Raw genomic sequence first — 23,521 nt, 5'->3', positions numbered from 1 at the left:
GAATATATTATGTAAAATGCTCTGAAAAATCACATATCTTTAAATCTTTGTGAGCGACAGTGGCAGAGTATGTTTTCTGAAAGAACATTCCACTGAAAATTGATGTCTTCTACAACTTTTGACGAAAATACGGGAAAATGCACACGTTAATGACGTCACAATTAGCATTCAGGAGGTCAAATAAGAAAAATGATTTGTGTATTCTTTGCGCATGGAACTCCTATAATCCAGAAAGAATAAATTTTAAATTCTTGTATCATTTTCATATTTTAGAGATATACCGGGCTTTATTTGTATTGAAACTGTACCTTGTTCTTTAAACATTATATACAATGGATATTTTAATATTCGATATATTAAAAAAGGTTTTATGTGATACATATAATGATATATACAAATATGAATTAGGTGAATTAGGTGAAACAGTACAATTTTTAAATATATATATTTACATCCACTGAATATTTTCTCCTTTATTTCTTTAAAAAACCCAATTGCGTTAATCACTACATTTACGTTAAGAACTACATTAGGTATGTCGCCTGTACAAATTTCTTGACCAGTGGCTGTTTCATCAATGAAACTTATAAAGACGTTCGCATCATTAATACAATAATTAATCTTTTTAATTGTAATTTAAATAATTATTTAAACAGATATAAATATAGACAATAAAATGTCTTTCTTTGTTTGTTATTACTGGAATTAACGGTCCCAGCTATTGCAGAAAAAAGTTACATAACCCGCTTACACGGGTTATGTATTTTTTCTGCAACAGCTGCTTCCGTTAATTCCAGTAATAACAAACAAAGAAAGCACTTTCTTGTTTAAATAATATATGGCTAAAATACGTGTTAATTTGGCAATCGATTTAGAAGGTTATCTTGACTTGACAGCTGTGCAGGTTTTATAACGATTTATTTTCCTATTAATAATCTATCATACTCTCTGCACTCCATGCTATAAAATCAACGATATATACACGGTACCAATTGAAGCTATGACAAGAGGGACAGTTTTAGACATGAAAATATTCTTTATCAAAACTAAGAAGTTTATTTCGCCCCTCTAAAAGGAAATATGGTGAAAAAAATCGTTTTTGTTTGCTGTAATTAATGTAACATTGCTGTAAACCCAATAGCATTGGTTGTTCAACAAGTCTTCCTCGTTGCAGACTTTCCTGATTTTTCTATATAAAAGTAACGAAAATCTAGTGCCATATTCGTTCAAAACTATCTTCAACAATGACTTATACAACTTTGATTGTAGTAATAGTATCAGCAATGCTTAACATTTGTATCTGCTACCCTCTGAGTCAGTTCTATAGTTATGGTTTAGCGGCCGGAGACAGCGAATTGCCAGCTAATGACGACAACTACACTTCTAGTATTCCAATAAGTGTGTCTTTTCCTTTCTTTGGTTCCTCATACACCTCAATTTACGTAAGTAAAATTCAATTATTAATTCTACATGAATGTTCGTTTGTAAAAATAAAGTATACGTACTTTTGAAAAATTTTGGAAAATTTATTTTTCATTTAAATTATTGTGTTTTTTAGCTTTATTTGTCTGTTTTTCATTCCTTTTTTTAATGTTTCTTTTGAAAGAAGGGCAAAGAATGACTGCACTTAAGCTATGAGAGTTGGATCCCAATGATTTGCGCAAAATAAAATTCCAAAATTCATTAAATTTATGTTTTATAGGTATTAAACAATATCGTAAGAGCAGGTTTTGGTTTATTATAATACATGAAAGTATTAAATAATGCCGAGCGACACTAGCTTTTGAAACAGGGGTCTAACAGTTTTGTCTCATTTCTATTGTTATTCATATGCATACCAGTTTTCAACGACATTGTTTACATCGAGCCGCAACTTGACCATTTTTCTCATTTGCACAGAATGTGTATTTTAACTAAAACTTATACATATCCGAAGGACAATGTGGGTCAAGTTGCGGCTCATATCTAATTTTTAAAAAAATGTACCCAAACTTCGCTCGAGATAGCTTCTAAATTAGCAGGTTACGAGTTTCAGCCCATGTGACCCCTTTGATATTATAATCACTTTTCTCACGTGACATTCAAGTGTTCGACACGCTTTCATTGTGTCAGTCGTTGGAAAATTCTTTTCATATCTACATGTATTTCAATCTTCAAAATATTGAAGATCCTTGCGTACATTTTATTAGCGTTTTAAAGTTTAAGTTGATTTCTTTCACAATAGTGTTTTTGTTCGGGGTATTTTAAAGGAAAAAGGTATTATTTTGCTGATTACATGCTGTACATATAGCAGTGGCGGATCCAGAAATTTGAAAACGGGAGCCCGACCAGTTTTAGGTCAGGGTAGAAGCCCACAGTCATCATTAAAAAAAAACTTTTTATTTTTACGTTACTAATAAGTCCACAATTATTATTCAATACGATTAAGATAAAGTGAAAATGTCATTTTTTTTAATACACTGTAGGTACAAACACTTAATAATTTTAAGATTTAGTTAATTCGCTGCTTGACAGCAAATAATACATGAGCAGTGAAATTTTAAGCATTCCAATTTTATAAGAACGTTAGATAGAGAAAATTATGCAGTGCTTGATAATGTAGAAGCCGAAATTCATTTTTTCAAATGCATTGTCCTTTGTACTCTGAATACCGATCAAAACTTTTTTTGAAAATTAACTCTGCCAATAATCAAATGGCAAGGTCATATATGGATTTACTGTGTGTACTTATTTCAGATTATCCTATAGACAGGTTGCAAATTATTTTTCATTTATGCGAAGACAGCCCATTATGTTCAGAAAACAAAATGTATTTCAGTGTCATTTTCATCGACCAATAATTCTCAAAACAGACACTACCAACCTAAGCGTACAAAACGCATGCATATATTTATCACAATTGTGTTTATTTTTATAATTTTTTTTTCTCTTAATATTCTGCTCTTTACTTACTTACTCTACTTACATACGTGGATACAAATTAATGAAATTATATGCATGGTTATAAATCATTTATTTTTTGTACAAAATGAACACAAAACCCTCTTCTCGGTCTTTTTTTTAATATATCTATAATATAAATCAAATACGGAAAACCATGCGCTTATGATCCATTTCTATGCGATTTAAATGTCTCCGCCCCTTTGCTGCGACCTTAAAATCGAAAGCGGTCCAGTTCAATTTTCCGGAATTTATGGGTTAAACATGTTCTTTTCAATAGCGTTGTATGTAATTATTGAAATATGTATGACGAAAAATTATAGAAATAAATGTCAAAAGCAACTGCTTGCACATTAATCATAGATTAATTCAGCGATTTATTGTAATGTTAAGCTTCAAATGGGTAGCCGAAAAGGTTCCAAATAACGTCCCTAAGTGCAGTCATTCTTTTTCTTTTTAATTTAATTTTCTTATCTTATTAATTTTGTTTTTTTTTTAAATATTTTTTTTTAAATATTAACTTATATAAGCTTTTCTAAATCATTAGGTGAATAACAATGGCGACGTTACATTTGAGACTCCATTAAGGCAGTATACCTCACAACCCTTCCCAATAAATGGCTCTCATAGAATCATAGCACCATTCTGGACTGATATAGATACAAGATACGGGGGTAAATTGTGGTATCGCACAACAACAGACAGAACTATATTGCAAAGAGGAACGAATAAAATTAACACTCTCTTTCCTGATATTGTACCTTTCAATGCCACGTGGATGATGGTAATTACATGGAAGGATGTAGCTGCATATCGTTGTTCCACCAGTGGAACAATAAGCTGTCAACAGGTAACAAAGTTATATGAATACGGAGATTATTGAACTATAAACAGTAATGTCAATTTCCTTTTCAAAAACTTCATTGTTATAAATTGCAAAACGATTCGTAAAAATATTGTTTGGTGCTTCATTTACATAAAATATCTTTCATTGAATTATATATGACTTTATTTGCTATTTTGACAGCGGAATACATTTCAACTTGTTTTAATCAACAATGGTGTTTATTCATTTGTTGTATTTAATTACAACAAAATCACTTGGACAAAATCTGCTCAGGTAACAAAACATTTTATGAGAAAATCATGACGCAATATAGTTTAAACTTAAGGCGTATTATGATATACATGTATTTGTTAAATTTACTAGTAATCTAACAAATTATATATTGTGTCCTCTATAAGGTGGGGTTTAACGCTGGTGATGGAGAACATTATTATTCAGTGAATGGTTCAAGGACAGACGCAGTATTAAATCTTCCTCAAATGTCTAATATTAATATTTCTGGACAGTTTGTGTTTAGAGTGGATCAAGCAAAAATAACCAATGCAGGTTTGTTTTTCGTTTATCCTTACGAAAACTTCTTATATAATCCTATTGTTCAAGAAAAAAAATCTTGTTCACGTATATAGCAATAACCTTGCAGATACCGTTGACGAATGTGCCAGTTCTCCCTGTGTTCACGGAAACTGTTCCATTGAATACCTTCACTATGAATGTATCTGTGATCCTGGATACACGGGTGTAAACTGTGAAAATGGTAAGAATTGGATAGATTTACACGTTATTTCAAGTGCCGAGTTCTTCAGATATTATCAACAATAATCAGCAAACTTCCAATGAACACACAATAAAGATGCAAAATATCAGAAGATATCAAAGTGAAGCATCAGAGTATTAAAAAAATGTACCATAGTTATGTTTCAAACCGTTAAGGAATGAACTTCGACAAAGCATTATAATTTTACAATATCATAACATGTATCATATTAAAAATGTATTGAGGAATTTATTAAAGTAAAATATCACTTGAAAGTTTTCGAGAACGTACTATTACAGTTGTGAAATATGAAAATATTAAATATTGTTCACTAAAAACGTATTAAAGTAAATAGGTATATTTGAGCCAAAGTAAAGTGTCATTGTTATACATAATAAAGTATAACAGTAAACTAGAATTGATTATAGTGAATTTTGTTGGATTCCTTTCTCTGCATTTATTGACGCATTAAGATAAGAAATCATTAAGACTTTAATGTCTGAAAGTTTCAATTTACGAAATACTAGGACAAGAAGCCGTGTTTTGGGAAAACTATTGAGATTCATAAAATTCGCTGCTTTATCCACATTTTCCATTTCTAGTGTATTATATTTAAAGCAAGAGATCTTTTTAAAGAAGGTACATGTAAATATGCTGATGTTTTAAATAAATTGTTTTTCCCAGAAATTGATGAGTGCCAAAGTTCGCCATGCATCCATGGAAATTGCTCTGACCACCTAAATCATTATACCTGTCAATGTCAGGATGGATTTACAGGAACAAACTGCCAGACAGGTGAGTATTTAATTGCAAATGTCTACATAATCATGATGATAAGGACAAGTGTAAAGTTTTTTAGAGAAAAGAAATGAAAAATTCACAGATTTAGGAAATGGATAGAAATACTGCAGACGGAAAGGTTTGCTCCCATTTTATTTTTTGCCCTCATTGCAGATTATGGTTACATAAATATAAAAATGGAAGTTTTAAATTGTATCAAGACATATTTCTCGTGTTCATTGCAATAGAAAACTTGTTTATCTTTTTATTATTTTTCACAAGAATTTGAAATATTTGTACAGATATGGTGGACGAATGTGTCAGCTCTCCCTGTGTTCACGGAAACTGTTCAAATGAATACCTTCATTATGAATGTTTCTGTTTTGGTGGATACACAGGCGTTAACTGTGAAACTGGTAAGAGTTAGGGAGATTATTCTTTATCAAAAATGATTTTTAAACTACATTGAATTCTTATATTGCAAAAACGGATAATAATATACGTCGCCATATATCGAAATGTCAAGTTGATTGCCACACAACTGTCTTCCTTTTTATGAATGGATTTTTTAATATAGTTTGCTTCATATGAATGCAAAAATAATACGATTAAAATGTTGCACAATGTACCCATGGGAAATCCAAAAAGTTGTTGGAAAACTTGATCTCAAAGAACTACAAATAAATTGTCCTTCAGAAATTGAAGCATCATTTAACAAAATATTTTTTAATGAAAAATAAATAGGTATATGAAAATAAATAAAGCTCTTTTTGTCGAAAAACAGCCATCTATAATGTAAGAGAGAAAGCCTGAGTTTCAATATATATCATTGGGAATTATTTCATAAAATATGACAAAAAGTTGTCTGTTTGATGCTATTGGTTTTGGTAAAACTTTCTGATTATAAATAAGGCAAATTACATGTGTTATAAGAAATAAAATGTGGCGTGATAAAAAAAAAGTAACCAGCTATAAATTAGCTATTCTATCATCATCATAATTTCTGTACAAGCACTTTTTAAAGTGAAGCAGTTAAAATTTTCGTCAAATTAAAGAAAGTAAATTTCGGTTTACTTTGATGATCTTCTAAGTAAGGAACGGATCGAATATTTGATGACTGCTTAACAATCCAAATACATGTAGTAACATTTCGCTTTTCCAAACCTTAATATTGATGTGTAATCTCAGGGCAACCACAAGCAGTATTGGAACAAATAAATAAATACGTAGAAAGATATCAATCTGTCAATTTTGGAAATTTCATATCCAGAATAGAAAGTTGCCCGCGGAGAGCACCGTTTAGAGTGTTTACTCTAGAGTCGCGGAGGAAGGAGTTGATCCTTACTTCGCTGGTTCGAATTCCACTGCGGTCCAATGGATGAGACCGTATAAATCGAGTGTCCTTGTTGTGCTGCTGAAAAGAAATATCCCTCACTGCTCAATAACCCTGAGTGTCGAGTATGAGTCTTAATTTGTTGCTTTCCATCAGCAAGTGAAAAAAAATCCTTACAGGGACGTCAAGCAACAAACAACCAAACAAAACATTTAAAATATAGAAAAAAATCTCTGTGATGTTTTAACGTAACAAAATTCATTGATTAGATTTTCTTACTTACGACTGGTTGTAAATTTACTGGGCACCTTCACAATTATTTTTCTTATTTGTATATGATGTTATTTTTGAGACAATGATATTGAACGATGGAACTGATTAAAATGCATTAAAACATTTTTGGATAGAAATTGATGAGTGCCAAAGTTCGCCATGTATCCATGGAAATTGCTCTGACCACCTAAATCATTATACCTGTCAATGTCAGGATGGATTTACAGGAACAAACTGCCAGGCAGGTGAGGATCTAAATGTTTTAATTCTTAAATTGCATTGTAACATATTATTCTAGATCAGCATGATAGAAATATCAATGGCTCTATAGATATTAACGAGTGTGCTAGTTTTCCTTGTGTTCATGGTAACTGTACGGATCGTATCAATGGATACACGTGTAATTGTACGCCGGGGTATTCTGGAACCCATTGTGAAGAAGGTGAGTTCTTTATTCAATCAAACATAAGAAAAAAATGTGTGTCTTTTTTATTGTTTTATGTTTTTCATTTCCTACATTTGTCCAAAAAGACGTTAATTACATCTAGATAAAATACATGTATTGTATTTGATGATATTTAGCATTTACATTAAGTGAATCATTAGTTGAAACGTTTAAGTTGACTTTGATAGATATCAATGAATGCCAAAGCTCACCTTGTGTTCATGGAAACTGCTCTGACCTTATTAATCACTACACATGTCAGTGTTATGCGGGATATACCGGAACCAATTGTGAGATAGGTTTGTATTTAATAATTTTACATAAATTTTCTTCCTTTTTCGGATGCAGAAATTTAAAAAAGTGCATGCAATGTTTTACATTATTTTCTTTTCATCTATATATACAGATATTGATGAATGTGCCAGTTCTCCCTGTATACACGGTAACTGTACTGATCAAGTCAATGGATACACCTGTCAGTGTATACCTGGATATACTGGAGTCCAGTGTGAAACAGGTATTCTTTTATTCCCATACATTCCCTTTTTTAAAACATTGAATAATTTTGATTGAGTGAAACTGGATAAAAAAACAAATGAAAATCTGTTTATTTAATTTCACTTATATCCTTTTCATTATAGAAATTGATGAGTGTTCATGTTCACCATGTATGCACGGATCATGCATCGATGAAATTAATAATTATATTTGTGTCTGTGATACAGCATATTATGGGAGAGATTGTTCACAATGTATGTATTAATATCATAAATATCATTTAATATAAAAATATAGTTTTATGAAAATTTCTAGAAAAGTACTAGAAAGTCTTTCTATCGGTGTATGAGTACTACCTCTTGTTGAATGAATGCGGCCTTTAAAATATTTATCATATTTCAGTTAAATTCATCGACCCTGTATTATAAAACGTCTCTTTCAACAGAAAAAAACGTTAGTTTATTATTAATTTCTATTTTCTCTTTCTAGTTAACGTCTCTTACCTGATACCATTATTGATAGGATTACTGCTGTTGGTATTAGCTCTAGTTTTATTATTTCTATGGAAAAGAATGAAAAGGTACGATTGGAAGATTTTTTTTAATATTTCACAAATAAACAAGAATTAAAAAAAAAAGAATCATCAAAATAGCTTTTTTTAAAATGTTCTGCTAATGTACATTTGGGACATATGTATATATAAAATGAATTGATATTACGTGCTGTCATACTTGTTAACTTTATCATTGATATTTTATACATGCACATTGTAAGCAATTGAAATTGTTTCTTTTAATTATAGAGACAGCGAAAGTGAGACGTTTGGAGTCATTTACTTTAGTGATACACCTTTAGGACCTAGTAAGACATCGTTTGGAAAACAGACACAAAATTCCTCTACTTTTCCTACATTCATGGGATATTTAAATCTGTTATGGCGAAGAATCACAGAATTGACTAAATCAAGTGGAAAAATAAATGCAATTTCGAGCAATACCCCGGAAAACATACAACGTATGAAAGATAGTTCTGCATTTCAGACAAGCAAAATTCATCAGAAACGTGTAGATATGCCTAAGATTTTAAGTGTATGTGAAATAGACGAGATAAAACATTAACTGTACCTCATCCAACGTGTTTGTGAAGGTGTTATGTTGTGTTTTTCTGTCTTTGTTGTCAATCTATTTTTATTATGTTATCTTTTAGATATATCCTGAACAAGCCCAAACTGATTTCAATGAAATTTGGAAGTAAGATTAATCCTGAGGAGAAATAGAGACAATAATATTTTGAAAATGTGCATAAAAACATTGCTTTTGGTACCATAATTATGTAATCATCTCTCTCTCTCTCTCTCTCTCTCTCTCTCTCTGTTTGTATGTATGTGTGTGGTCTACTATATGTAAAAAGCTTTATGAAGCATATTGTTGAACGATTTCTGTCATATTGTTTTCAATTACGGGTGTTCATTTCAAGTTGTTCTGCATAAACCTAAATTTATTGATATTTGAAATAAATTTATTTGTAATGTTCAATGATGCATTGCACTGTTTTACATTGTAATTGATTCATTATTTCAATAAAATGTTTTAAGTTGCATCGGATTTTAAGATAAAGTATTTATTTTGATTGTCTTAGATGCATGGGAATGATCTAAGTTATTAATTTGCAAAAAAAAAAATCAATAAAATATTTGCACCATATACTGCATTGCACTATTTAACGTTATTTATTCTCAATAAAAATATTCAGCGATGCATTGCCTCGTTCTTAAATATTTATTTTCAATAAAAAGATTTTCCATAAGGTATTTTCTTGTCTTTAAGCATTTTAGAATTTGAACATTGACACCACCTGAAAGAGTTGGCTTCTATATTAAATTGGCCTGAATCCTAAAATTTGATTTTGCATACATCTTTTTGTTTTTTAAATATGTAACTTATATGTATAAATGTGCAGCCCTCCGCCGACAAGTGATGACGCCTCCATATGTGAAAAATCCTCTAGAGGACGTAAATCAGAAAGCATAAAATCCATAATGATTCATCTTTTAAAGTATTGTATTATATAGTCAATATTACTATATAAGGAAATCAATATCATTTATAACTGAGGACAGTAGCAGGTCCTGTGAGATTGGCAGACAGAAGAGTCTTATGCGGAAGTGCATAGGTGTCTTCTTCACTTCTTGAAAGGTTTGAAGTGCAATAATTTCTAATTTTCTAATCCTTTTCTCCTATTTTGTATTGTTTTATGGACTTTTGATCTGAGATACTGTTCGTTATCTCCATATGTTTCATCCCATGTATCTAACTAAGCTAATTCTTAAAAAGGTAGTGGGTAAGTGTCGTGATTTTTTTTTCTTTTTCATAAGATGGGTCACTCTCCACTGTACACAAAACAACTGAAAATAATTTTATAGCCCTTATATATTCTTGTAATATTTGAGTGCCTCTACGACATTTCTATAATTTTTTTAGGTCACCTGAGTTACTCAGGTGACCTATTGCTATCCATTTTCGTCTGTCGTCGTGCGTTGTGTGTCGTGCGTCGTGTGTTAACATTTGAACATTTTCAGCTTCTTCTCTGAAACCGCTGCACCAATTTCAACCAATTTTGGCACAAAGCATCTATGGGTAAAGGGGAACACAAATTGTGAATTTCATGGTCCCCGCCCCCCTGGGGCCTGAGGGGTGGGGCCAAAACCACTAAAATTAGTGCAATCTTTAAAAATCTTCTTCTATACTGCTGGACATCAAGCAGGCAAACTGTTGGCATGAATGTAATGAGCATTTAGTCTTCTACCAAAATTATGAAATTCATGGCCCATGGTCAGGGGTTCTAGTGCTAGGGAGGGGCTATATAGATCAAATAGTGAAAATGCATGATTTCTTTGAAAATCTTCTTCTCTGCTCCTGGGTATTTAATAAACTAACCAAGCACATAGTTATGATGAGCAAGAGTGCCTCTTCCAAAATTGTGAATTTGATGACCCCAGGGTCAGGGGTTCTGGTGTTAGGGCGGAGCTCTATTGATCATATAGTGAAAATGCATTAATTCTTTGAAAATCTTCTCTGCTTCTGGGTATTAAATAAACTAACTAATTACATAGTTACGGTATGATGAGCAAGAGTGCCTCTTCCAAAAGTGGGAATTTTGTGGCCCCAGGGTCAGGGGTTCTGGTGTTAGGGTGGGGCCTATTGATCATATAGTGAAAATGCATTAATTCTTTGAAAATCTTCTTCTCTGCTCATGGGTAATAAATAAACTAACCAATCACATAGTTATGATGAGCAAGAGTGTCTCTTCCAAAATTGTGAATTTTATAACCCCAGGATCAATGTTTCTGGTGTTAGAGCAGGACTCTATTGATCATATAGTGAAAATGTATTAATTCTTTGAAAATCTTCTTCTCTGCTTCTGGGTATTAAATAAACTAACTAATAATATAGTTATGATGAGCAAGAGTGCCTCTTTTAAAATTGTGAATTTTGTGGCCCCAGGGTCAGGGGTTCTGGTGTTAGGGTGGGGCGTTATAGGAAAATGCATTAATTCTTTGAAAATCTTCTTCTCTGCTTCTGGGTATTAAATAAACTATGTCAGTAAATAGTTATGATCATTGTGATAGTGAAAATGCATTAATTCTTTTAAAATCTTCTTCTCTGCTCCTGGGTATAATATAAACTTAGTACATAGTTATGATAAGCAAGAGTGCCTCTTCCAAAATTGTGAATTTTATGGCCCCAGGGTCATGGGTTTTGGTGTTAGGACGGGGCTCTATTGATTATGTAGTGAAAATACATTAATTCTTTGAAAATCTTTCCTTAGCTCCTGGGTTTTACGCATGCCAATGATCCAAGAATATATATTTTAACGATGAAGAAAGGTGCATCTAGCAAAATGGTTATTTTTTATGCCCCCCTCCCTGGGTCGGGGTGAATGGGGGGGGTACAAAGTCTGAAAATAAATTAATGCTTTGAAATCTGCTCTTTGGTATTAATCAACAATTTTATGATAAAATTTGCAAAATTTTGAAATATGTGGCCCCAGGATCAGTGGTTCCTTTGGGATGAGTGCATAATTGGTAATGAAGTGGAAGTGCATTTTCTCTTAATGTTACTCTGATCTACCTCTTGGTATTAAGTAAATAGAGTAAGCATGCTAAGTCTATATTTCTCTATTTTCGAAAAGAATATTTAATAGATAAAAATGTCATTCATGAGATACTTGTGTGCATTTTTTTTCGAAACAAAATAAAAGATATAACGGTAATCTGTGCTAAGAGCAAATTTGAACATCATGGTTCCACTGATCATGTACAGTCCTGGACAATGCAGTGGACCCTATAACAAATATAACAAATACACCATTTTATTTCAAAGTATTTATTGGCATATAAGACCGGTTGGCAATTTGTTCAAATCCAATTGCAAGTTACTGTAGATAAGAACACATTTATACACTGTTCCAATCCGTATCTTCATTTCTGTAATTTATTAGAATTATACATTAATGACTGACTGGTAACAAATAAATCATTGGACAATTTTAATTTAAGACTATTTTAAATTTAAATTGGTCGAAGGTCAATTTTAATTCTTGTTTTTAAAAGAATTAGACAAAGCAAAACATGTGTAAAATGTTTAATTAGAAGCCACTGTAGTTCTTACGATGAAAATTATGGTAAAAATGAACAGTATTCAAGCTCAAAAGTCAATGAAACATAACAAACTAGGAGTAAAGCAAACACGGACCTTCAAAACATCAAAGGAGGGATTTAAGTGCCATTCAGGATATAAGGTATTAAAAAGGATGAGCAAACGACCAGATGCCGGTGATTAAATTTTTTCTTAGTGCCGCTTTGCGATTTAAGAAACACACAAAAACGATTTCTATACATTCCTATAGACAATAGAATGCGTTTCCGTGGAACGCACATTACATTACAATACAGTTAAGATGGAACGCAAGATGGGACGCTTTCTGCAACTGATATTAAATTTATTCTGCAGCAATGTATTGGTATTTTCTACGCATACGTTTCAATCTATCTTTAATTAAACCTTGTACATTACATATATAATACTTGACTAGAAGTGCTTGATTGAAATAAAATTGAGTACGATGTTTTCTTTTGATTTTTATGATACGTGACAAATCAACAATTAGTGGCACGTCAGTTAATTCTCTAAGGTATATATGTTCTAATACAATTTTGTCTAGCCAACATACACTCGATAACCAGAAAATGTAGGGGGTTTCTGAGTTTAAACATCTCACCTGGGATCTACAACATGGATAAATCGAATCTAGAAGTAGTTTCTAACATGTAAAACTTTCACATCAAATACAACTCAAAATATATGTTTGTAAATTATTTGGTGGAAAAATGTCTCAGACATATATTTAACTAAATACACTCAATATTTAGAATGATTTCCTTCTTTGAGCAATCATGTCCGTGTACATTATTATAAAAGAAGAAAACCGTCAAAATTAAATCATTGGAGAGGAGTCAAGACGAGAAAGAGACTTGAATAATGTTAGTAACAAAATCAGTCGTACGTATATTTTTTATGATAAATGCCATTTGTCAATTTGTTAATTGTTACCCACTTAATCAGTTTTATCCGTTTGGTTTGGCTGCCGGTGACCGTGAACTACCGTCAACTGATGATGGTTATACATCAAACATTACAACATCCGTACCATTTCCTTTCTTTGGATCGTCTTTTTGTTCTTTATTTGTAAGTATCAGTTACTGAAGGATTGTCATTCTCTCTAAATTGCTGTATTTATTATATAACCAGGAAACCTTTATCAACATTACTGAAATTTGAGTTCATTCAAAAGATATATTTTTATATATCATACTTTGTTCATGAAAAAATCAGTCAAAATGGCTTAAGCTAAATACAGGCGTGTCCTTATTTTTAGTAAATATGCGCAATTTCTTTTTCAAATGGATTTAATATCCTGTAATGAAACAAATAATGCTGCCTGAGCAATAGTAATGATTTTTCTGAATGAGAAGATATTGCTTGAATTGAATCATCAGGAAAAAAATTATTATTATATAACCATATTTATATTTGACTTTGTTACACGACTTATTTATTTTCATTAATCAATATTATATATACATATTTAAATTTGAGAAATTATCAACTAAGCCTTTGTCTTTCTTTGAATTTCAAGTAAAGACTATCATTTTCTTTATGGAATCGGATAATTTGATCTTTTCTATTATGTGTGCTTTGAATGCTCATTTTAGTGAATGTTTTTCCCACATGTAAAACAATAACATAAAATTATACTGCTTCATGGATAAAACTTCGTCATTTTGTTTAAAAATATATGTAGTATTTATCATGTTGGCTGTGTTGTCGAAATATGTTGTAATTTTAAAAACTTTTATCAAATTGTTATGTATAAATATTTAAAGTTCGACAGATAAAAATTAAGCGTAAGATATTTTATTAATAGGTGAACAATAACGGTGACGTCACATTCCAAACTCCATTAAGTCAATATTCCTCCGAACCCTTCCCAATTAATGGCTCTCACAGAATTATTGCACCATTTTGGTGTGACATTGACACAAGCAAAGGAGGTCACCTGTGGTATCGTACAACATCGGATTCAGCAACATTACAACAAGGGACGAATAAAGTTCGCTCTCTGTTCCCAGACCTCGCGACTTTTTCTGCGTCTTGGATGCTGGTAGCTACATGGGAGGATGTATCATCTTACAGATGCGATGCTTCTGGTCCAATTTACTGTAACCAGGTTGCACACGTTTTGACATTTAAAAAAAAAAGAATTACAATAATAATGTGCGCATACATCATTTGACGTATTCAAAATTAAGCGCAATCACTGGTTATAGAGTTGTTGGCGTATTCTTGAAGTTTCGTATTGTATTTATATGCATTATAATTTCTTCATGAATTAGAGCATCAATAGCTGCGCCTTAGCCACTAAAAATATGACAGTATTTTTTAAGTACGCATACAGTACATGTACGAGGGACATTCAATAAATAATGTCATTAGCTCGATGGCATATAACATAGAAATCATATGGCATTAAGCTAGACTTTCTCTCATTATTGAATCTTTAATGATTTGATATCAGTTTATGTGGACACTTTTCATCACATAGTTTCACCGTGAGAAGCTGGGAAACAAGGGCTATTCGAGACACTGCATTATAAATGAATGGTAAAGAATCAGTAAACTAGAGTGAAAATAAAAGCTTCATTAAAGCTGCTGTAAAACGTGTTAAAAATCCCAAAGAAATTTTCACTGAAATATGTGACATTTACATCAACCAATGCCTGTTTTATAGACAAATAAGCAAATGAATTTCAATAATAGAAAATTATATAATGGGCATCAAAAATGGGTACCGTCCTTACCAACAAAAATTATAACAACTTATGTACTATTTGCCCAATTTCAACAAATAATATCTGATGATGTATGACTGACTTTAAGACACATAGCAAATTTGATATATATCATATCGGGAGTAGTTTTCAATGTTTTTAAGAAAAGTTTGACGGTGAAAAAGCTTGGTACTCAAAGATCACCCTATATTTTGAAAAATGGGTGAAAACGACAGCGTGTAGGAATGTTTTAACAATTATTTTAAAATATCAGTAACTGTAGTTATCCAAGTTTGTTTCATATTCAAACAGATAATGGAACATGAATCTATTGCTCAAAACACTCAATACAAAATTTACCATAAGATGTTCTTGATAAAAACAGCAATGGTCCGACAAGAGCAAAGATATGCAAGAACACAAAGACAGATTTATATGCAATTTTCTTAAATATTAGTGGTACTGTTGTTCAATTTCGTATTCGGGGAGACAGTTTAATTTTTGGAGGAGTTTAAAAAGCAATCTTTTTGCAAAAAAATCGAAAGGTTTATTATAGGAAGGACCTAGAATCAGGAATCCACTACATTAAATTTCTTCATAACAGCGTCCAAACCCTGCACCCCTGAAGAGTAAAGGGGTTTTGGGGATAAAAAGAAAGTTAATATTTTTTCACATTAACAATATTCGCTAGATCTTTTACCTTTTGACTTGTTTCTATTTCCAAACTTGAAAAACCACCTTTCAGAAAGAAAAAAACAAGTCCAGGAAATCATTGGATCTGCTATTTTCCAGTATACTAAGGGTCATACCCAAAAATGTGTTCTAAATACAATCAGAAATTAAATAAAAACTTTAACGGACATCTATTTTAATCAAAAGAGATTAATAAGTAAAATTATAAAGACTAAATCATGAAAAAGCGTCTATTGTTTCTTTCCGAGCCCCGATGACATTATTTATTGAACGTCCCTCGTATATAAATTTTATGACATTTTCAGGGAAATACATTTCAACTTCTTCTCATCACTGACGGGGTTCATTCTTTTGCTGTTTTTAACTACAATAAAATAAATTGGAGCGTCTCGGCACAGGTAGCCTTAATAAATTGAATAGGAAATTTATTATAATTAAAATAATAATAAATTATTATTATTATTATTATTATTATTATTATTACTATTATTATTATTTAAATATCGTTTTATAGTAGTTTATCCAGGCGTTGTTTCAATGTAGGTCGGATTTAATGCTGGAGATGGCACAAACTTTTACTCCGTAACTGGATCAAGAACAGACGCTGTCTTAAATCTTCCTCAAATGTCAAACATTGGTATCCCAGGAGAGTATGTATTTAGGGTGGACCAAAATAAGATTTCTAATGCAGGCAAGTTATGCATTGCAACTTTAGTTTAAACTATCATAGATTAATGTGATCTGAAATGTTCATTTGTATTATATACTATATCTATTATTATTATTATTAAGTGTAAACTAAATACACACATTGTATATTGTTTTTGCATCAATCTATACAGACACTGTTGACGAATGTGCCAGTTCTCCCTGTGTTCATGGAAATTGTTCAAATGAATACCTGTATTATGAATGTTTCTGTGACCCTGGATACTCAGGCGTCAACTGTGAAAATGGTAATTTTTTCAATTAACCATTTCATTTCACTTTTTATGGTTTTTTATGTCTCATCTTATATTGTCTTTAAAATTCATTCAGAATGTTTAAGGGGACGAAGGATGTATGGTCACGTGACTCAGTTTGATTACGTCATAATCTCTGATAAAATATGTACAAACCAGATTGAAACCACAGTATTTGGAAGAAAAAAATGACTGTTTGTTTCAGTTCACCATCTTGTATCAAAATATCTAAAAACATTCAAACTTTCTCGCAAATATTTTCAAATTACGGAATAGATTGATCCACTCTTCTGTTTCCCTACACTGCGCGTCCAACGAGTCGCTGACGTCATAGTGGGTCTTAGTACAGTAAGATTATATACAAGGTAAAACACGGGTAGTATAATATCAATTTCTATTTTTAAAATCTCATTAGATACTGACGAATGCCAAAGCTCTCCATGTATCCATGGAAACTGTTCCGACCACCTTAATCATTTTACATGTCACTGTCAGGATGGATATACAGGACGTATTTGTGAAACTGGTCAGTATTACTTAATGTTAATTAAGTATAACAATTTAAATTAAAGAAAAATTTCTGATTAGTGCAAAGTTATTCATGTCACTGTCAGGATGGATATACATCTTTGCAATTTAAATTAAAGCAAAAGTTACCCACATCTTTGCTAGCGAAGATAAGTTACCCTCAGAATTAGAAACACGCTTGACAATGAGTACAGTAATACAATAAAAGAAAGATAACAACCGAGTGGTAAATTAAGGAATTTCATATGATAAAGAAATCCCTAGAACAAACTGAAAAAGGGCAGGTTAATCTTTTCCTATGCTTTCGGGGAGTTTAAAAACTAAAAAACTAAAAAACAGTCAATTAACGCCGATATTTTTTCTCTAACAACCTATATCATCAAGAATTTGGTCGCACTTGAAGAGTTAAAATGTCTGTTGCAGCGAGAACACAGTCGATTCTTCCCATTCGATGATTTTATTGTATTTGCTTTTTACTTTCTTATACTGTTTTTTTAATTATGTGAAATTGCTTGATAGTATTGATTATATGTTGTTTAACGTCCCTCTCGAGAATTTTTCACTCATATGAGACCTCACCACTTGCTGGTGAAGAGCTGCAAATTTTGTCCTATACTCGGCATTCAGGGCCAGTAGCAGGGAGGGATCTTTTTCGTGCCAGCACCAACTGCGACATAGCAACTCGCTTTAAACGGTCTCGTCCGAAGAAACGGTCTCTACATCCCACAGTGGGATTGTGAAAAATGAAGAAATGTGATGACTTCAAAAGTGGTCATTCTCAAAAATCCAAAACATTAAATTTATTAGCAGAGCCAACAGGGACCTCTGAAAACAGAGATGGAATCTGAGGCTATTGAAAATTTAGCATCCCTTGCTGACACGTAACATCCATCAAATACTCTGTCATGATCGGGTAAATGGAAAATCTGATAACAATTAGATGTGGAAAAAATTGCTTAAAGATTACATGAAAATCGCCATTTGATCTTAAAATTTTACAGGCAAAGAAGGTAATTGACCAAACATTTTCAAAATGTTGACGTTTTCCCATCAACTTATATATATATCTGGAACAAAATTCCATATATTCAGATGACAATGGTATATGCTAGATAAAAATCCATATACAGTTGATTATGCTATATGCTAGATAAATAAGGAAAGTAAACAAACAAATATAAAAGAGATGTGTCAGATGTCTTTTATTCCGAGTTCAAAGGGGTATTGTTAAAATGAATTTAAGGTCTCAACTCTTCTAGATCTTTTCGTTGATAATTCTTTTTAATAATTTCTGCTTCATGGAATGTGGATATAACGAATAATTATCAAGCTCAATAGTTCATTGAAATATTAAAAACAAATAAGGAATAGAGTAAACACGGATCTCATTAGGCCTGAAAGTATTAAAGGTGGGATTAGATGCTATGAAGAAATAAGCAGCCCTTGTCCACAGGTCACAACTGCCGTGTGCTCTTTGTCATGATCGGACAAATGGAAAAATCCATAGACAAATCAATGCCATATGATGACCGAACAATAAGTATGAAAATCATCATCTCACTTTGTGATAGATTGTGTATCAAATTACCCGAGAGACGAAAAGTCTGTAATATTTTCGGTAATGTACCTAACACAGACGCTCCTTATCGTGATCGACGGAAAACTATATATAATTAAGCGTAAAAACAATGACCTAAAAATAACACCAGTTAGTATTCCATAGATGGCTTTATGTGAAGAACCATTCATATTTTTTTTCTCTGTATTACTTCTTATTCTGTATGTCAATAACGTATAATTATGTTCTTCAGACATAGACGAGTGTTCGAGTTCTCCATGTATATTTGGCACATGCACGGACCATGTCAATAGCTATGTATGTGATTGTTTGTCTGGGTATTCTGGAAAGAATTGTGAAACTGGTAAGCACATCTTTGCTGATTTAAGATCTCCAATGACTCACAAGTATTTTATTTTCAAATTGTCGGTGATGCTATATTGAAGAATTATTTTTATTTTGAGCAGTCCTCAAGATGAAAATTTTTATTGAAGCTTACTAAGATGTTTCATGATCTTAGGCATGCTCACTTATTATTTGTCAATTCGATCATTATTCCATATTGAAGCTAATGTTAAGTACAGGAAACTTTGCTTTGATTTTCATGCAAAACTTAATTGTGATATAATCTTATTTTAAAGAAAACTGGTGACAAAGTACAAATTATAACTTCATTCTACAGATGTAGACGAATGTCAAAGTTCACCATGTACCAATGGTAACTGTTCAGACCATGTAAACAGATACACTTGTCAATGTTATGCAGGATATGCAGGAATAAATTGTGAAATAGGTGTGTATTGTACACTTCTTATCTCATACGATTTCCCCAACCTTCTTTTACACCCTTTATTTTTTTATATCATAAAACTTTAAACATACCTATTTCTTTTAGATATTAACGAATGCACCAGTTCTCCCTGTATTCACGGTAACTGTACTGATCAAGTTAATGGATACATCTGTCAATGTATACGTGGATATACTGGAGTCATTTGTGAAACAGGTGCGTGAGGATTCCCCTACTCATTACATGCTTTTAAAGAAGAAAATTTTGAATCATATAAAGATATGTTAATTTTGTCATGTTACTAAAGAAAACCTCTCTGTAAAGCCATGTATCGATTGTAAACATGTTTAACCACTTTTATTGTCATGTATAAATAAATATACATATATCCATCCAATAAACACAGAATATACAAAGAATAAACTTTTCTCACTTTAATTTATATTTTATATTATAATCATTTATATTTTTTCACCTTTTACGTATATATTTATTATTTCCTTGAAAACTATCTTTCGACGCTCAGTTTCAATTTGCCAGATCTTAAGGTTTATGTAATTTTAAGAATATTTTTAAAGATATTGATGAATGCACGAGTTCTCCTTGCGAGCACGGTGCCTGTACAGATGGACTTAATAGCTATATATGTGACTGTGACACAGGCTACTATGGAAGACAGTGCTCTAACTGTAAGTCCCAATAAAATCTCAAACCATTATGTTAAAAAAAATAATATTCAATATCTTTAAATGATTTTTTTATGGTTTTAAGCTCCGTTTCATTAATGATTTAGATTCTTTTTGTGTTAAAGCAATAAACTTACGTACAAACAGGAATTTCTTAATTTAAGTATGTTAATTTTGATCAATGCCTTTAGGTGTAAGGTAAAAGAAAATTGCAAATTTCAAAACTTAATTCTAAACTGAAAGAAAATATAATTGAATTGAAATCTTCCGAAGACAAAAATATTGCTTCACTTCTTCCAGAATATTGTGCACAAAAAAGTTGAAAAGGTAACCAGAGGTCTCAGGTACTCTCCCCCCAACCCCAAACCAGGCTAAAAAAATTAATGTCGATTTTACAAACATTTTATAAAATATCAAAAGATAATTTGCACCTGTGCATGCTCCAATTCAATAATATTATTTAACAAGTTAACAATAAAAGTTGCAGTCTTATCTTTAAGAGTGTTCGCTAAACTCATATTTGTTTTATGCACAAATGTCTGAACATAATAGTATACATGGTTAATTTAATTTTTACTCATTAAGTGATTCTAAATAATTTATTTTTGTATCCAGTTGATGCGGTCTAGGTCCTAGCAAAAAATGCTTCAGGAAAAGGAAGAATCTATTTGTCACCATTTCTGATTGGTCTTTCATTGTGGTTTCTCGCATTGCTTGCTTTGCTGATAATAAAAAGGTTTAAGAGGTGAGGCAACGATCAAAGCCTTGTTTTTACTTTTTACCAGCGTATTTACTTTAAATATTTAAACACTTATACGTATATGTTTATAAACAACTATCAAATATTTAAAAATCATTTTAAGATTTTTAAAATGTTTTGAGACAAAACAGTTGAAATCTTTTTAAAAATTGAGTTTTATTGGAAAAAAATCCCGAGGTAAAGGCATTACATATTTGTTTCTTTGGCCAAAGTCGAAATAAACATAGTAAATATCAATTTCATTTTTATTCAATTTGCAGAGAAAACAATACAGAAGTCCTGCCTGAAATTTTCAGTTTCAATGACGCACCTCTAGGTCCTAGCAAGAAATGCTTCAGGAAAAGGAAGAGTCAGGTGCCAACCCTGTCAATTATCTTAGTAGGGCTTCGTATAACAAGTTACATATGGAATAAAACTTCAGTTATTTTTTCAAATATCGCTAAACTTCTAAATGAACTTCTAGGAAGGAAAGCTTCATAAATACGTCAATTTGTGGATTGAAAAAAAGTTTTCAAAAGAAACCAAATTATTTGTTCATTCATTGGAACTTATACGAGAAAGTATTAAAATTCAGTAATTAGTATTAGTTCATTGGTAAATATATGAAGAGGATGAAATGTTTTATTCTAATTCAATAAAATCAACAATTAGGCTTCGTAGTCCAATATAAACAATACTATTTGAGAGCGGAGCAAACAGGGAAGTCTTAAAACATTAGCAGTCGAATCAGATGCCATGAAAGAGTGAGCTTTACATGTACGCCACTCACACGTAGACAATTCAGTGTATAAATAATGGTTTATCAATTTGTATGAAAAACATACGTCAGCATTGAACTTTAGGTTAAAATAATTTGCTGACGAGGTCACTGTATCAACCAGAGAACTTGTAAAATGTTGAGTTGAAAGGAGACTATTCGGATTTCTTTTGTCATCGACCTGTTTGATAATAGGTTAACTCGTTTCAGAAATGTTTGTACATGTAGCATATGCATTAGTGTATCGAATCAACTTTTGGATATACATTAAGTCCATATACAGGTGATAAGAGTAAACTGCTACATAAATAAGTAAAGTTGGCGACAGAAAAGTTGAAGCCAACGTGGTCATCATGAAGTTTTGTTAGGTTTCCACTTACGTCTTTGTGTAGTAAAGTATCCGAATATAAAACAGATGTGTCAAACTATGTTGTTTCTTTACTTCGATCGAGTTCAAAAGGATATATCGAATTGACGTAGGAATGAAAATGAACATTGTAAATACCTGGAGGCAAAAGGTCGTTGGTATTTCACAAAATAATTTTTACAGTGTATATGACTTTGAAAAAATTACACAATAACATGGAATCCGTCGATTGCTTGCTTAAACTAAATACCACTGAATCATGTACAACTTTTTCAACAGATGAAATCAAAAAATCACGGTGAGTACATTAAAGTAACTACATAAATAAACAAGATTTATCATAATATAAAAATCGTGATAGATGGATGTCGTTGTATGGTTCTTATCCTTTTTATGTTAAATCGTATGAATAAAGTGATTCGTGATTATATTGAAAAACAATCTGAGAAAAGACTATCCTTATCAGTATATAATCGGTGAACTGATGTTTCGATGTGTATCCATTAATATATTTTACCCCTTTATAGGTAAGAACTGATCCAACAATCTACACAAACCTTCGGTGATTGTACATGAATTTATATATCTACTTTCATACACAATATTCGACCAGATTCAAATTTTGAAAGATTTTGCTTCTTCGAACAATTATTAAATGTCTACTTTTGCTTAAGATTTTTTTTCCAAATACGCTGAGTGTATAACAGAGTAATCACTTTTTGATCACAAATAATATAATCCAAAAGTTAAAAATCATTTTAGTACAGTAAATGGTGTGTAAAATATCAGGCACTGCAATCTTATTTTAGCAACATGCCGTAAATGGTCAATATACTTTCTTCTCATGGAAAAATTTATTTTAACATGTGAACTTTGTGTAGAGATCGACATAAGTCTCTTGAGTATAATTGAAATTTAAAATGAAATGTAAATACGAATCAATATAAACTATAGTTAGCAAAAATAAATCGGTAAATCCTTTGCTGAGGTAGAATAAAAATAAACAAACAAAACAGCATTATTTATATCTATGTTTATTCAATTGAAGCAAGGAAAACTATACAAATATAATTTAAAAATCATTTTTTAGAAGACATTTATAAGTTTTAACTCTGCACTCTGTTTTAAAGTGCAATTAGTAGACTTACACACACATTGCT

The 23,521-nt window shown here is 31.4% G+C and overlaps 1 protein-coding gene across 1 annotated transcript; it reads left to right on the top strand.

Moving 5' to 3' along the window:
* The first annotated feature begins 1,244 nt into the window (after positions 1-1,244).
* Positions 1,245-21,226, top strand: LOC134274009 (uncharacterized). The gene is made up of 25 exons (XM_062756236.1): positions 1,245-1,442; positions 3,488-3,790; positions 4,186-4,333; positions 4,428-4,541; positions 5,226-5,336; positions 5,624-5,737; positions 7,062-7,172; positions 7,259-7,369; positions 7,561-7,671; positions 7,779-7,889; positions 8,014-8,124; positions 8,360-8,450; positions 8,673-8,984; positions 9,077-9,120; positions 13,430-13,617; positions 14,357-14,659; positions 16,259-16,351; positions 16,497-16,644; positions 16,796-16,909; positions 17,331-17,441; positions 19,255-19,365; positions 19,684-19,794; positions 19,897-20,007; positions 20,370-20,484; positions 21,139-21,226. The coding sequence occupies exons 1-25, from the start codon at positions 1,245-1,247 to the stop codon at positions 21,224-21,226; spliced, it is 3,483 nt and encodes a 1,160-aa protein (XP_062612220.1).
* Positions 21,227-23,521: the final 2,295 nt, after the last annotated feature.

This window comes from Saccostrea cucullata, unplaced genomic scaffold, assembly GCF_032062105.1.
Source record: "Saccostrea cucullata isolate Sc308-1 unplaced genomic scaffold, CSIRO_AGI_Scuc_v1 ctg21669, whole genome shotgun sequence".
NCBI lineage: Eukaryota > Metazoa > Mollusca > Bivalvia > Ostreida > Ostreidae > Saccostrea > Saccostrea cuccullata.
The sequence above is the reverse complement of the archived record's forward strand: the minus strand, read 5'-3'. Positions and strand labels throughout refer to the sequence as shown.